This window comes from Caloenas nicobarica, chromosome Z, assembly GCF_036013445.1.
Source record: "Caloenas nicobarica isolate bCalNic1 chromosome Z, bCalNic1.hap1, whole genome shotgun sequence".
Classification (NCBI taxonomy): domain Eukaryota; kingdom Metazoa; phylum Chordata; class Aves; order Columbiformes; family Columbidae; genus Caloenas; species Caloenas nicobarica.
In genome coordinates, this window is record NC_088284.1 from 84,448,076 (window position 1) to 84,461,730 (window position 13,655).

General features: G+C 41.2%; 1 protein-coding gene across 3 annotated transcripts in view; it reads left to right on the forward strand.

Annotated features, from left to right (window-relative positions):
• Positions 1–12,379, forward strand: part of CAST (calpastatin) — a 57,144-nt gene extending 44,765 nt beyond the window's left edge. The window contains exons 20-30 of one of the 3 annotated variants that reach the window (XM_065656046.1): positions 281–364; positions 1,126–1,173; positions 1,341–1,436; positions 1,845–1,943; positions 3,522–3,623; positions 4,825–4,917; positions 5,761–5,814; positions 6,213–6,302; positions 8,369–8,448; positions 9,570–9,637; positions 10,919–12,379. In XM_065656046.1, coding sequence (XP_065512118.1) covers positions 281–364; positions 1,126–1,173; positions 1,341–1,436; positions 1,845–1,943; positions 3,522–3,623; positions 4,825–4,917; positions 5,761–5,814; positions 6,213–6,302; positions 8,369–8,448; positions 9,570–9,627 — 804 coding nt within the window. In that variant the 3' untranslated portion in view covers positions 9,628–9,637; positions 10,919–12,379. The remainder of the gene's footprint in view (positions 1–280; positions 365–1,125; positions 1,174–1,340; positions 1,437–1,844; positions 1,944–3,521; positions 3,624–4,824; positions 4,918–5,760; positions 5,815–6,212; positions 6,303–8,368; positions 8,449–9,569; positions 9,638–10,918) is intronic. The other 2 variants (XM_065656049.1, XM_065656047.1) reach the window with 2 other exon arrangements.
• Positions 12,380–13,655: the final 1,276 nt, after the last annotated feature.

Here is a 13,655-nt window from a genome sequence, read left to right on the forward strand (position 1 = left end):
ATGGGCCAGACAGCATTGTCTGGAGCCAAAAATAGAGGAGAGCTCTTCTGGTGGGCTGGAACTCTGTCAAATGAACATTCCCAAAGTTGACTTTGCTACTTTCCCTTAGTTTTCACGTTGCAACAACGCTTGTGATTTCCATGAGATTTTTATCTGGTAGTTGGATTGAAAGACTAATTTGAATCAGTACACCGAGAACCTTGAAAGCTTGCTTATATGCATGTCTGTTTTGTTGTAGTCATTTGGTTTTATTAATACTATTTTCATTTTACCTTCATAGGAGAAAAACAAACGGGAAGAACACAAAAAACTAGGTGAAGATGAAGAAACAATTCCTCCAGAGTACAGATTAACAGAAGCAAAAGTAATTTATTTAATATGCTATTTTAGCCATACTTTGCTTTCATTCCTCAGAATATACGGATGAAACTGCAACTCCATTTCATTTTGAAATGCTGATGTTTAGTTCAGTGTTTTTATAGTATAGAAAAGTTCTGTTTTGTAGTTCCCACATATCTGGCATCAATCATTAGATGCTTGCATAGGTACAGGTATCGAAACCACTCCTGTGTCTACACATGATTAGTTTTGACTGGTATTAGTGCACTGAAGTCTTTTATTAGCTCTTTGTATTTTAGTACTTAATATATTGTGATTGGTCAAAGCCGTTAAAAAAAAACACAGTGCTTCAAGCAGCCATTTTTACAAACATCAGTACGACTCATTTAAGATAAACAGATCGTTTGGGCATAGCCAAGATTTGCACAACACCCGCCACAGCTGCCGGTGTGAAAAGACAACGTCCCCTCTGGACTCTGCATCCAGAATTTGGAAGTTCGAGTTTTATTTATTAATTGTGCTATTGCTGTGGAAATTGAAACGCAAATAGGGAAGCTCAGAATCCCACACAGTGGGTCGCTTTTCAGCACTCAGATGTTTTTAACTTACAGGACCTGGATTTTTTAAATGACACCTGGAGTAACAGCACTGGGTGCTGGAGGTTACTAGTCGGGTCTTTTTTTTGTGTAATACTGTCTGTCAGTCAGCAAATGCTCTCAGAGCACTTGTATTGCGTGGTCATTTATGGACTGCTTGGTTTAACACAAAGGGATTTTTCTTTTATAGGATAAAGATGGAAAACCACTCTTACCAAAAACAGAAGAAAAGTCACAGGTAAAAAAGTGAATATTCAGATAAATGTCTCGTTCATGAGTTACTTACCCAAATGTCAGTAAGGTTTCCTGGTCTTCAGTTTAATAACAGAGACAGATTGTTGTTACCTCCTCATTTTAATAGACGAAAAGGATTAAAAGCATCATTTTTGGTTTTTTTAATGATAGCCTATGAGTGAAGATGATCTTTTAGAGGGTTTGACAGCAGGATTTTCCTCTTCACCATTGCCATCTGCACCATTACCTACACCAACTGTAATAAAGGTGAGTATATTTGATTTCTGAAAATCTGGTTTATTTTCAAATTGTTTCAATAGTCTTGATATTTTATTTGTTTTCCTTCCTAAACTTTCTTAAATTAAATTCATTAACGAAAATTGTAAAATATTTTATGCAATAAATTAATGGGAGAGCAATTAAATTAAACAGTATTCCCTCAAAATAAAACAGTTTCAGAACAAGTATGAGGCCTTGGTAGTTATCTTAAAAATATTCTTTAAGCTTCAATGATTGTTTGCTGCTACCCTTATCTACAGTCATGCTGAGTAAATCTATAGGTAAATGGAAAGTTAAATGTACTCACGAGGTGTTAATGTCTACATCTTATTATTTGAATTTGATGCGTATTTCTCTAGTCCTCTGTGTCAGTGATGACCCTGTGTCTTGTTTCAGAAAACCAAGGAGGGTGAAAAGCCCACAGGTTCCTCAGATGTTATCTCTGCTGCTACGGTTTCTTCATTGCAATCAGCAGCTCCTCCAGTTCCTACCTCAGTAAGCAACCTCTTCTGTCAATCTTTATCTCAAACTAAAAATTGACTATTGAAGAGAGAAGGGAACATGATCTGGCGAGTTTTATTAATGTAGACTGTTGAGAAGTTGAATAACTTATTGTCACACTGGCTATTGGGAGGAAAGAGAGAAAGTGTGAGTTTCTGGACACTTTATGCTTAACTGAGTGCAAAGACTGGTCTGCCTGTTTCGTCAAAGTTCCAGTCACTGTTGTGTTTTATAGAATCACAGAATTATAGAAAGGATTGGGTTGGCAGGACCTTCCCAGCTCCCCCGGTGCCACCCCTGCCATGAGCAGGGACATCTTCACAAGCTCAGGTTGCTCAGAGCCCCGTCCAGCCTGGCCTGGGATGTCTCCAGGGATGGTTCATCCACCACCTCTCTGGCCAACTTGGGACAGGCTCTCACCACCCTCAGGGCCAACAATTTCTTCTTATATCTAATATGAATCTCGCATCTTGCAGTTTAAAGCCTTCACCCCTTGTCCTTCTCACTACATGCCCTTGCAAGAAGTCCCTCTCCAGCTTTCTTGTGGGTCCCCTTTGGGTACTATAGGCTGCACTGAGGTCTCCCCGGAGCTTCTCTTCTCCAGCTGAACACCCCAACTCTCTCAGCCTGTCCTCCCAGCAGAGCTGTTCCAGCCTCAGATCATCTTCCCAGCCCTCCTGCTGTTTCATTCTGCCCTTTGCACCCTCCTCACGGAGGAGGGTGTCTATGGGCAGATGTCTATGCAGGGTGTCTATGGGCGTGGAGGTGGTTTCGTTTTTAGGCTCGGGCCCTTAGCCAAAACACACCTTTCTGTTCCTGGTTAGGTAATGAGAACATTTAAAATAATAATAGTGTAGTCATTGGCGTGGTGGCAAAGTCATCTGTTAAGCCTATAAACGGAGGAGTTCAGGGTTAATAGAGAGAAAGGCAGCACCTGCTTTTAGTACCAGCGCAACTTCCTTGCTGCATGTATTAATTAATAGTTGTAATGTTTCCTCCCTCCTCCTTTTTCTATTTTAATCTGTGCGGTGGGAGCTCCCTCTAGTGTTTCCAGCCTGATTTCAAAGGGGAGTACAAAGCTCATCCCACCAGGGTTTTAACTGGGTTTAAGGGCTTTTTTTTTTCTAACCAGTGTTTGAATACAACCAGTGTGAATTAGCAAAAGGCCATACATATTGTGAAGATAAATTGTTAATAAGCTTTAATTCAGATTAAGACTTCCTTAGCAGCTGATATGCAGTGATCGTGACGTTTGCAAAATGAATGGCAGTTACCAAAAACGACTCTTTTCAAAGAACTCTTCTCATTAGATCAGGTAGGCTTATGTGTAACAAAAGAAAGCCATTAAATACATTCCATAACCCCTTCGTGAAATCATGTTTCTCATAGGTCTTAAATATTCTATAATTTTTTCCCCTGGCTTTTGCAATTACATTGTAATTACAGAGGGAGAGCTGATGGTTCATTGTTTACTGAAACAGACAGTTCATTAATCAGCACTTATATTAGCTTGATGAATTAAATTATTTTTACAGCAAATTTGCATTCACGAATGTGTTTGTACTTCATTAGGGCGGAAAAGAGATGGATGAAGCCTTGGATCTCCTGTCCGATTCCCTGGGACAGAGGGAACCAGACCCTGATGAGAACAAACCAGTTGTGGATAAAGTGAAGGTAATAAAAGACACTCTGAAACTTTTGCAGTCTGGGTGAAGAAAAAAAAAGAAAGAAAAAGAAAAAACCAACCAAACAAACAGAGATACTTGCCTTACTTCTTACGGATATTTTTAAAAATCATATACTGTAATACTACTTATACACTCAAAGAAGTACATGGGAAGTGATTTTCAGATGTAGGAGTAAGGTTACTAGAAAAATACAACATACTCTTATGTTGTCCTACCTGTAGGCGTATCAACCCGTTTGCTTAAATGTTTTTTGCTTCTGAGCATGCACTCCGCTCTTCAATCAGCTGGATTACTTGTGATTTTGTGAAAAATGTTGAATTAGTTCCTATATTTTAGCCATTTGGAGGTAAGTGTTGAAATATTACAGAAAATTTGCAATACTTCGATTTCAATAACTCTCGTTGTCATTATTCTAATTATTTTTCAGGTGTCTTCTCTGGCACCTGTTTCTAAAATTAATTTTGTGGCCTTTTTTATTAAACTTTGACTTTTTAAATCCCACAGGTACGAGGTTCATCAACAGACATGTTCATTTACTCGATCTGATTTTTTTTACTTAATGCTTTCAGCTTGTTTTTCCTTCAATCAGTCTTTATATAATTCTATAAAGACATTTCTGCTAATAAGAAAATCAGACACATTTCTGTATAATAGTAGTACTAACAGTAAATTGTAGACTGAAGTATTTAAGCTAAAGGACATTACTGGAAAAAAAAGAAACACCAAAACAAACCAAAGGAAAAAAAAAAAAACAACCACTATAAGCCACTCATGAATAAATTTAGGCTGGAGTCTAGAAGGAGATTTCACAGCTCAGACATTGCAAGAACATCAGTTTTGTGTCAAAGTTGCAGTGTGGAAATATGAAATTACTTCTTTTGGCCATATTGTTGAAAAGTAGAGCTGAAAGTTGATATAATTTCAGGTTTTTATGTTGGCTTACTGCTGTATATATATATCTGTTTAACCTGTTAAATGTGTACACTTCTTGACAGCTAGTAATTTTTAAAACCTCCAGGCATGAAACACATTCAACAGTGAAATGAATAAGTGAGTTTTCTCTGGTATTTTTAAAATTTTAAATTCAAAAAAGGCATCTGCCATAAGTTTAATGAGCACTCTGACTTACTGTTTGCTAATATTTCTAACAAAATCGTTAAAGTTGTTCAAAAACTGAATGCTTTCAGGAAAAGGCTAGGTCTGAACACAGAGACAAACTTGGAGAAAGAGATGAAACTATCCCACCTGACTACCGAAAACTGCTGGAGTCAGGTGAGCAGGTAAGGAAAAGCTTTGTTTTTATTGAGCTGTCTTATTGCAACACCAGGAATTTGTGCATATGAGCCAGTCTGTCCTCTTTGGAATTATGGGGAGAATGGAGAAGCTGAATAAGTGAGTGTGTGTAATAGATTTATGTATTAGGGTCAAACATGTAAATATCCTATACTTAGAGTAGCTTAGTATGTCCTTGCATGCATTTAATTGAAAAAATATATTGTGGGGTTTTTTTACCCTTTTTTAAATTGGGCAATCTAAACAAATAAATCATTTTGAACCACCCAGTAGCCGTTAACATCCTAGAGATTTAGCAGTATAAATTCCAGTTACACTGACTTGGCGTTTTAGGTGCTCCAGAAAACCAGGTGAAAAAATAGCATCTCGCTCTAAAGAGCTTGGCTTTATAGTCTGCTGTTAAACAGGAGATACTTGCAGACTGTGGGTAATAGTGCTTTTTCATTCCACGTGGTTTTGTTCCAAGTTTGGGGACAAAGCGAATATATGGATATTACCTTGGTGTTTTCCCTAACGTGCTGTGAAACCACCGTTCCCTGGAGCCGGCGGCTGCTCTGATGGTGATTTGATCTTCTCTGCATGAGAAGGCTGTTTTTCCAGTAGACTGCAAGGGCAGAAAGATGATATCGCAGATGTAGTCGAAGTAACAGAGCATGAAAACACATCCTGAAGTGACTTTTGAGTAAACAGAGTGAGGAATAAAGAAATCAGTTCAGAATGGTTCAACTTTTTTTGGTAATCTGTAAATTCCCAGTGTCACACGTGCGTACATGTATCTTAAAATTATTTGACCATTTCAAAATGACAATGTAATCTTTCTTCTTCCCAAGGGTAAACCAGTAAAGCCAACAGCAAAGGATGATGTGAAACACAAAGAAGAAAAGGTAACATTTATCATATTTTTGCTCTTTGTTTGTTTCATACTGCGTGCTCTGATCTTTTATTGGAAGTAGCCTTATTGTAGGCTCAAGGCATGATTCATTGTGAATTCTCTTAAATGCTATTGAATGCAGTAGGTAATAGTGACAATGTGGAGAGTAACTCTGCACAATAAATACAGTTTTTATGCACAACTGCACTGTGAATGTTCAGGTCCAGTATTCAAAGAAATTGTATATCTTGGAAACCTCAAGCAGACATCTTTCTTCTAACACACACATAGAGCCCAAGTGTGTTTTCTTTTAAGAAAGTGATAATTAAAGCAGACATAAATTCTGGAAACATTCATTTGACACTGGGAAGTATTGCATATTGTGTGACATCAGAATTAAAATTATTGCAGAAGCCTACGGATGACTCTGCAGCTATCGATGCCCTATCAGGTGACTTCGATACTTCTGCAAAGGCTCCTGCCACACCAAAGCATTCAAAGGTAGGACATTTTCTGCTAATAACTTGCAAAAAATAACAGTTTTTTACTGCTCCATGAAGGTTTCTCGCTTTTGTTTGCAGCAGCTAGCCTTTGGAATATGCTCTCCAGATGTGATTGTCTTACTACCATAGTGGAAGTCTGAGGTGTCTTGCTGTGCACTGAATATTTGGAAAAAGGAAGGTTTGTGGTATTTAGGGTCTCTTGGAGAGGTAAGACAGGCTTGAATAAGTGAGTTGAGCAGAGAACTGTGGTAACAGTTTTTTAACAGATCAGAGTATCCAAAAAATGTAGAGAGGCAGAGAAATCTTTATTCAATGATTGCATATGCTGCCTGGCAATAGTTGCAGGCTGGAAGTGAGGAACAGTTCCAGAGGGTTTTGCAGGGAGAAATGCTAGCAGTAGGAATTTCAGGTGTCTTAGGGAAAACAGTAGAACTGGCAAGAAAGATGAAGAAGGAATGGACTGGAGAGGTCTTGTAATGAGAAATGGAGCATTTATTTGTTATCAAATCATCTTAAATGCAGCTGACAAACACCTGTCAGACTTTTCCCACCAAAGTGCTGCATATGCAAGGCCGTATGAAATGAACTAAGCAGCGGAAGATGCTAAATCTGGAGGTCATTAACATGGGGATGGTACTAATTGTCATCTATGTGATGTGTTCTGCCCTATGCCCTGGTGTTATCCCAAAACAGGGTTTTTACCCGCTGTGCATACAAATGAGCCTAATTTAGCACACAGAGACGAGATATTGTTTATTACAGAGTTGTGGAAGTCTGGATGCTGGAATAAAGCCAGCACGCCAGCAAAAAGAGTAAAAGGCAGTATGTACAAAATCTTATCCCTACGTTCACACCCTAAAGAGCCAATTGGTTACACATTTGCATATTGCATTACATAATCCTTTTAGTGTATAATGAGCAACGTTCAGCTAAAGGGCACTTTATTCAACAGTCTTGAGGTGTGTTTAAGCAAGACTCAGCTAATTGTGCAGCTTCAAAATGTCTAAAGCTGCAAGGTCAGTAGTGCCTGTAGTTCGTGATCAGGTGTTTTGCAAGTCACTCTGATCTTTATTATATGAGCAGACTGGCCTAAAACTGAAAGGATTTACAAATGTTTAGGTTAGCAGTTGCTGCAGGACTCATTCTTGTGATGTCAACAGTAACTCCCTCCTGTCGGGCACTTGCTCTCTCACCGTGTACGTGCTGTGTCCCACCCGTGCCCTGGTCGCTCCTGTGGGCGCAGGGAACGCTGCACCTTGTTTGGGGCAGTGAATGGTTTTGTACTCAGCTGGTAAAGCAGCTGCCGAGGTCTCTTATCTGCTAATGACTCCTGCCAGCCTGTCCCTGCCTTTATCCTTCAGTCGTGACCTGCCTGCTTCCTGCAAGGAGAAATTAAAAAACAAATCGCGAGTTTACAAGATATTTGGTCTTTGACCAAACCAGTATATTAGCAGTAAAAAGTTAAGTCGCTTGGACAGACACAGGTGTGGAAGCATAACCCCTTCCCGAGTGAAATTGTGCATTATCTTCCTTAAGCTTATACAAAGAGCGAATTATAAGTTTGCCCATATGTAAAATGCTTATTATGATTATCTGTGCTTTTACACTGTTTGCCTCCGGGGTTCAGAGAAGCAGCAGCTTTGAAAACGGCATTCAAATCCTAGGAGGAAATAGTTGTGTCTTGAGAAGCTCTGCGGTGCTTCCCAGGGGCCTTGGCACAGGATCCTCAGGTGGCTGGAGACAAAATATTCATGTTTTAACTGGTTTGTTTGGTTATGAACTTTGGAGTTAAATCTTCTGCTGCAGCATTATTGCTTTGTAGTAAATACAAAATCTGCCCGTGTATACCAGATTTTTGATCTCTGTGTGCTTTCTGGTATTAAACCAAGCTCCATATTCTGCCTTGCTGTGGATGAAGGGCGGTGATTCCGTCCGTGCGTCCTGCACCGAGCACTGTCCCGCCCAACCAGCCACGTCTAAAATACCATGTCAGGGCAGATGCCAAAGTAGGAGCCATCAATTCTGTGTTCTGTTTGTAACTGTAATTATTTTTTTTCTTTGGAGTGTAGGACAAAAGCAGAAAGGAAACCGTCACCACGAAACCAACCCCAAAGGACAAAGGAAAACCCAAGGACCCTAAAACGGTAGAGATATTGTTTTATAACATGGACAGTCTGATTACCGTACACTGTAAACATGAAAGATGGGCAGCTGGACTTTGGATTCATATTAGGTGGATATTACTTTGGGGAGAATTTTACATCAATAGGTTGAACTCAATCCATTTTTGTAAGCGTGTACATAAGAGCACCTTTCTGTTTCAAGGAAAATTTTAAATAAGTGGTGGCTAAAATATTTATTTTGGGAAGAGTGTGCTGTTCTAGAGGGGGCTGAGCTCACAGGCTCCTTGTTCCCTGTATTTGCTGATCGAAGAGTCACACTTCCCATGCTGACAGCTGCCTCAGGATCCCATCTCTTCTGTCTGTTCTTGGCAGTTTTAAAATAACAGCTTTCTAAAAGCAATTAGAATGTACTCTTTCAACCACACATCCTTTTATCAAGTTATCATAATTTATTTTCTAAAAAGGAATTAAAACCTACATATATTAATAAATAAGTATGCAGACTGAATTTGATGGGAAAAAAGGCAGGTTTATATTTAAGAAGGTTTATATTTAAAAAGAAAAAAAATGTTTAAAAAAAGTTGCTGGGCTTCTGTCATCCAGAAATACAGAAAATGGATTGGAGAAAGGGTGAAACTTTTCCCATCACGTTGTTCTCTCACAGGACACATGCAGGTAGACAGCTGAATCAGATGGTAACGTCTGCTCTGGAAATTTCATGTTTCACGTTTCAAGTGATGAGATTTTTCTTGGTTATGGAATTGCAACACATGCCTTCAGTGTAACAGCAGAACTGACTTACAGCTTTCAATGTAAAATTGCGGGAGGTCTTTAACTCCCCTTCATGAGGATGTATTTGTTAATGTTCTGAGTTGTGACTGGATCACTAGGTGGGGAAAAGGATGTTGAGAAATGGGATGTGGAGAGGTCACCACAGCCCTCCTTACCCGAAACCAAGTGATGGTGGAAAAATGAAAATGTATATACACAATAGAAGTTACACACACTGTTGCTGAACATCCATTATTTCAAGTGCAGATCATATTTATGTCTGAACTGTGGCTTCTGATGGGTATCTCACTGCTTTATTTCTGATTTTAGCTTAGTTCACAGTTTCTTACAGTCTCCTTTTTCTCCTTTAGGGAAGTGGACAGTCCTCCAGCAGCAAATCTGAGAAGCAGAAAACGAGCTAAACGTTAAACATTATTAGGTGAGATTTCCTCTCTATTCTGTGAACTACCACAAAGACAACTCATGAGTTGTTATTAAAGCTGAGTTTTGTTGACAGTCTTTTAACTAAACCAAGACGTGGTTAGAGATGCTGTTAGACACAACACCTGGAATGACTCTGAACTTCAGTGTAGTGAATGCTGGGCAGAAAAGGCCTTTTTTTTCCACACACTTGCCACATTATTAGTACAGAATTAGTTCGTGTAGCTAAATTCCTTCAGGTTCATGTAACTAAGGATTCCAAAGCATGACATACAACTTCCCTGGTAAGCTGTTCTTGCAGAGTAATGAATACCAAACCCAACAACTGGTTGTTTCTATCTTTAGGACAGTGAGCTTACCTCATTATTTCTGCATTGGGCTAATTTTGGAGCAGCGTCCAGAACAGATACGAGCAGCCCCACAGCTGAGCTGGCAGGTGGAGCAGGTTCTGCTGTTCTGCTCTCGGCTTTCCTGGCACAAACGTGACTTTGTTCGATGCGCATGTCCCACTGACACCGTGTGCTGCTCCATGCACGGCATCCTTGTGCTGGGCACTGGGGAGGCCAAACTGCGAATCCTGGGGTCAGTTTTGGGCCCCTCACACCAAGAAAGGCCTTGAGGTGCTGGAGAAAGTTCAGAGGAGGGAACGGAGCTGGTGAGGGGCTGGAGCACAAGTGTGATGGGAGCGGCTGAGGGACCTGGGGGGTTCAGCTGGAGAACAGGAGCTGAGGGGAGACCTTCTGATCTCTGAACTGCCTGAAAGGAGCTTGGAGCCAGGGGGGTCGGGCTCTGCTCCCAAGGAACAAGCGCCAGGACCAGAGGAAACGGCCTCAAGTTGCGCCAGGGGAGGTTGAGGATGGATCTTGGGAACAATTTCTTCCCCAAAGGGCTGTCGGGCATTGGAACAGGCTGCCCAGGGCAGTGGTGGAGTCACCATCCCTGGAGGGGTTGAACAGATGGAGATGGGTTCTTAGGGACATGGGGCAGTGCCGGGGGTGGCGGAACAGGTGAACTCGATGATCTTGAGGGACTTTTCCAATCAAAATGATTCTGTGATGATTACATGCTTAGCATTAGAGTCTTTCATCACCGTTAGTGTTCAGCACTGTGATGCTTCAGGCTGGAGGGTCCCAGGTGTGCAGGGGACAGACAAGGGCGGCTCCATCACCAGCTCTGTCCCCTCTGCCACCAAAGCCCTGCGGGGCTGTCCTGCTCCCAGCACTGTTACAACTTAAAGAGGACAAGCGCTGTAACTATTTTTCTTTTTCTTTCCCCCCAGGATCTTGGCGCATCATGTAAAACGTCTTCTTTCTGTTGGTGGATAATTATTTCCGAAGAACAAAAGCTGATGCAAAAAGCATGTGGTTATTCTGGGTGGTTTTTGTACAGTGATACTGGCTGGACTCTTTTCATATTTTCTTTTTTCCTGGTAGTAGACTAAGGTCATTTGATTTTTTTCCGTAGCCATTCATTTTGTTATACTACTATACTTTGATGTTTTTTGTAATTTTCTTCAGTTTTCAGAGAGAAAGAATGCTTTATATTTGCGAGAAATATATTTCATAAATGAATAGCAATGCCAAAAAAAAAAATTACCTGCGGACTTTTGCACACAATCTTCACATAGTGCCTGTAGATCTCAGAAGAATTTGTACGTGCTCGAATTTTCAACATTGCAGCGAATGCCTTAAGTATTCTGGAACATAACGAGCTTTAGTTATCGTCAGCCTGGCCACGCAGCCTTTCCTTGAGCCAGGTCCTGGTAGGAAACCTGTGGGTAGCTAAAGAGCAAGAAACTGGGGATTAACCGCTTCGTCAAGCGCATCTAGAAATGGAACAGGTATCTTGGATGCTGCCTTAGCTGTAGTTAAAACAACAAAAGCACCAGATAAGGATTTAGGTTGTTTTGGTTTTTTTTATTTCCATTCATATCTGTACTGTTATCTCATAATTTTAAGGAGTGTCTTGGACTGAACAAATACAAATCCTGGTGTAACAATGACACCGTTACCATCACAAGAGGGGAGATGCAGAAGGCGCATGAACCTTCGCAGAGATCAAAGAGAAGTTCGGGTCAACAGGTGCACTTTTTTTTTTTTTTTTTTTTTTTCAAATTTTGCACTGTTTCTACTCGTTGCTTCTGCCCCTCGCGCTCCAGAGGGTGATGCAGAAACCGGGCAGGAGCCGGTGCTGCGAGGAACAATGTCACACGCGCCTGCGTGAGGTTCCCTCTGTCGCAGAACATCCTGTCGCACATCGCACCCCTGCTTTTCGCACATCGCACCCCTGCTTTTTCCACATAGCACCTGTGCTTTTCGCACATCGCACTCAGTCTTTTCACACCTCACACGTGTTCCTTTCACACATTTCATTTGTGCTTTTCACACATGTTGCCCGTGCTTTTCACACATCACGTGTGCTTTTCTTTTCACACATCATGCCCGTGCTTTTCACACATCGCACGTCTTCTTTTCACACCTCACACGCGTGCTCCGCTTCGCCGTTGGTTCCAGAGCGTGTTCACACGCCGCCCGTGCTGGTTCCAGAACCAGAGCCGAGCTGCAGTGCTGCAGAGACAGCCCGGAGATGTAACTTGGGGATATTTAGACTTTCGACTGTACTTCGCAGTCTGTACTCAGAACCTGTGTCACACTAATAAAGGTTTTAAGAATGCATGATGATGTTCTTAACTTTTTGTTTATTACTGCTGATACCTGGCTATTGTAAGACAAAAGGAACCTTAGAAATTATCAAAAAGAACTAAACATGGGTGCATTAAAACTAAGTATGTGTTTAAAAAAATCCCTGTGCAGTACCTGTCAGTGACGCTTCGTGAAGGCCTCACAACCTGATCAAGATCCAGCCACTGCGTTTTTCCCCTTTCCTCTGGTTTTCAAAGCTGTATCACAGTTGACCAGGACCAGATTTAATGTGTGGACTCCACTGTGCAGGGAAGCAGCTAAAACACTGACATAAGCACAAGAGTTTTGAGAAATGAGGTGATTATTTTGCTGAAAAACTCCAGTTAGATTTTTTTTGTTGAAATGTACAAAATGCAGGTGATTAACTCATTCCCAGGTGGCAGAAGAAACATTTCTAACGAAGTGTGTTCACCCTGCGCAGCATCCGCAGATGTGCTCGTGTTCTCTGCTCAGTCCCGGGTGCTGCTGGTTTTGCGTGGACGCTTCTGTCACAGCGAACAAAATCTAAAATGTTCATCAGTGTCGCCTCATACAGCCCAATCAGTGAAATTTAGTGTGAGATTAATGACACGTCAACGTATGTGTTGTGATGCTCCCTTTGTTCCGCTGAGGCGGCCGCAGGGCAGATGGACAAGCTCTCGTTAATTGCTGCTTTCTCAATTAAAACATTTTTTTAGAAAGTGGGGGTGTGGGCAAGGAGGGGCCATGCTGTACCAGGAATAACAGCGAATTTTCCCCAAAGTTGAGAAACTGAAGACGAAGCAGTTGAGGCAGAAAACAGTAATGCAAATTACTGCTCGCAACAGCAAAATAAGGTGCAAAAAGAGACAAATTCTTTATCTGGAATCATGTAAACTTTTTGTTGTTGTTGTTAAATTGCATTTTCAGCTCTGAAAAGTTTAAAGCAAGAAACAGTCAACAATGCCTGAAATACCAGAAAAATATACAGGTGCCGCACAGCTGGCTCGCAATTCCTGCTTCCCATAGTGAGTTCAGAGGCACAAAATGCCTCATTTGTAACAGGCGAGCGAAAGCAAATGGCATTTTCTATAACGTGGCCGCATTTCGCCCTCAACAGCAGAACTCAGCAGCTTTTCTGAGCCCTCTCGCAGTTGGTTTCCCCCCTCAGGCAGGGACGGTTTGTAGCTGGAAGAAGAGCAAAGCTCCAGATTACGCATTTTTCCCCAATTTCTTACAGTTTTTGGCTGCTGCAGCGTGTCAGTGAGAAAAAATGAGACGGGTCAGAACCACAGAGGAAATAAACCCTGGAATCATGTCACCAGTGTGGCTGTAGGAGCAGAAGCACCGGGGCAT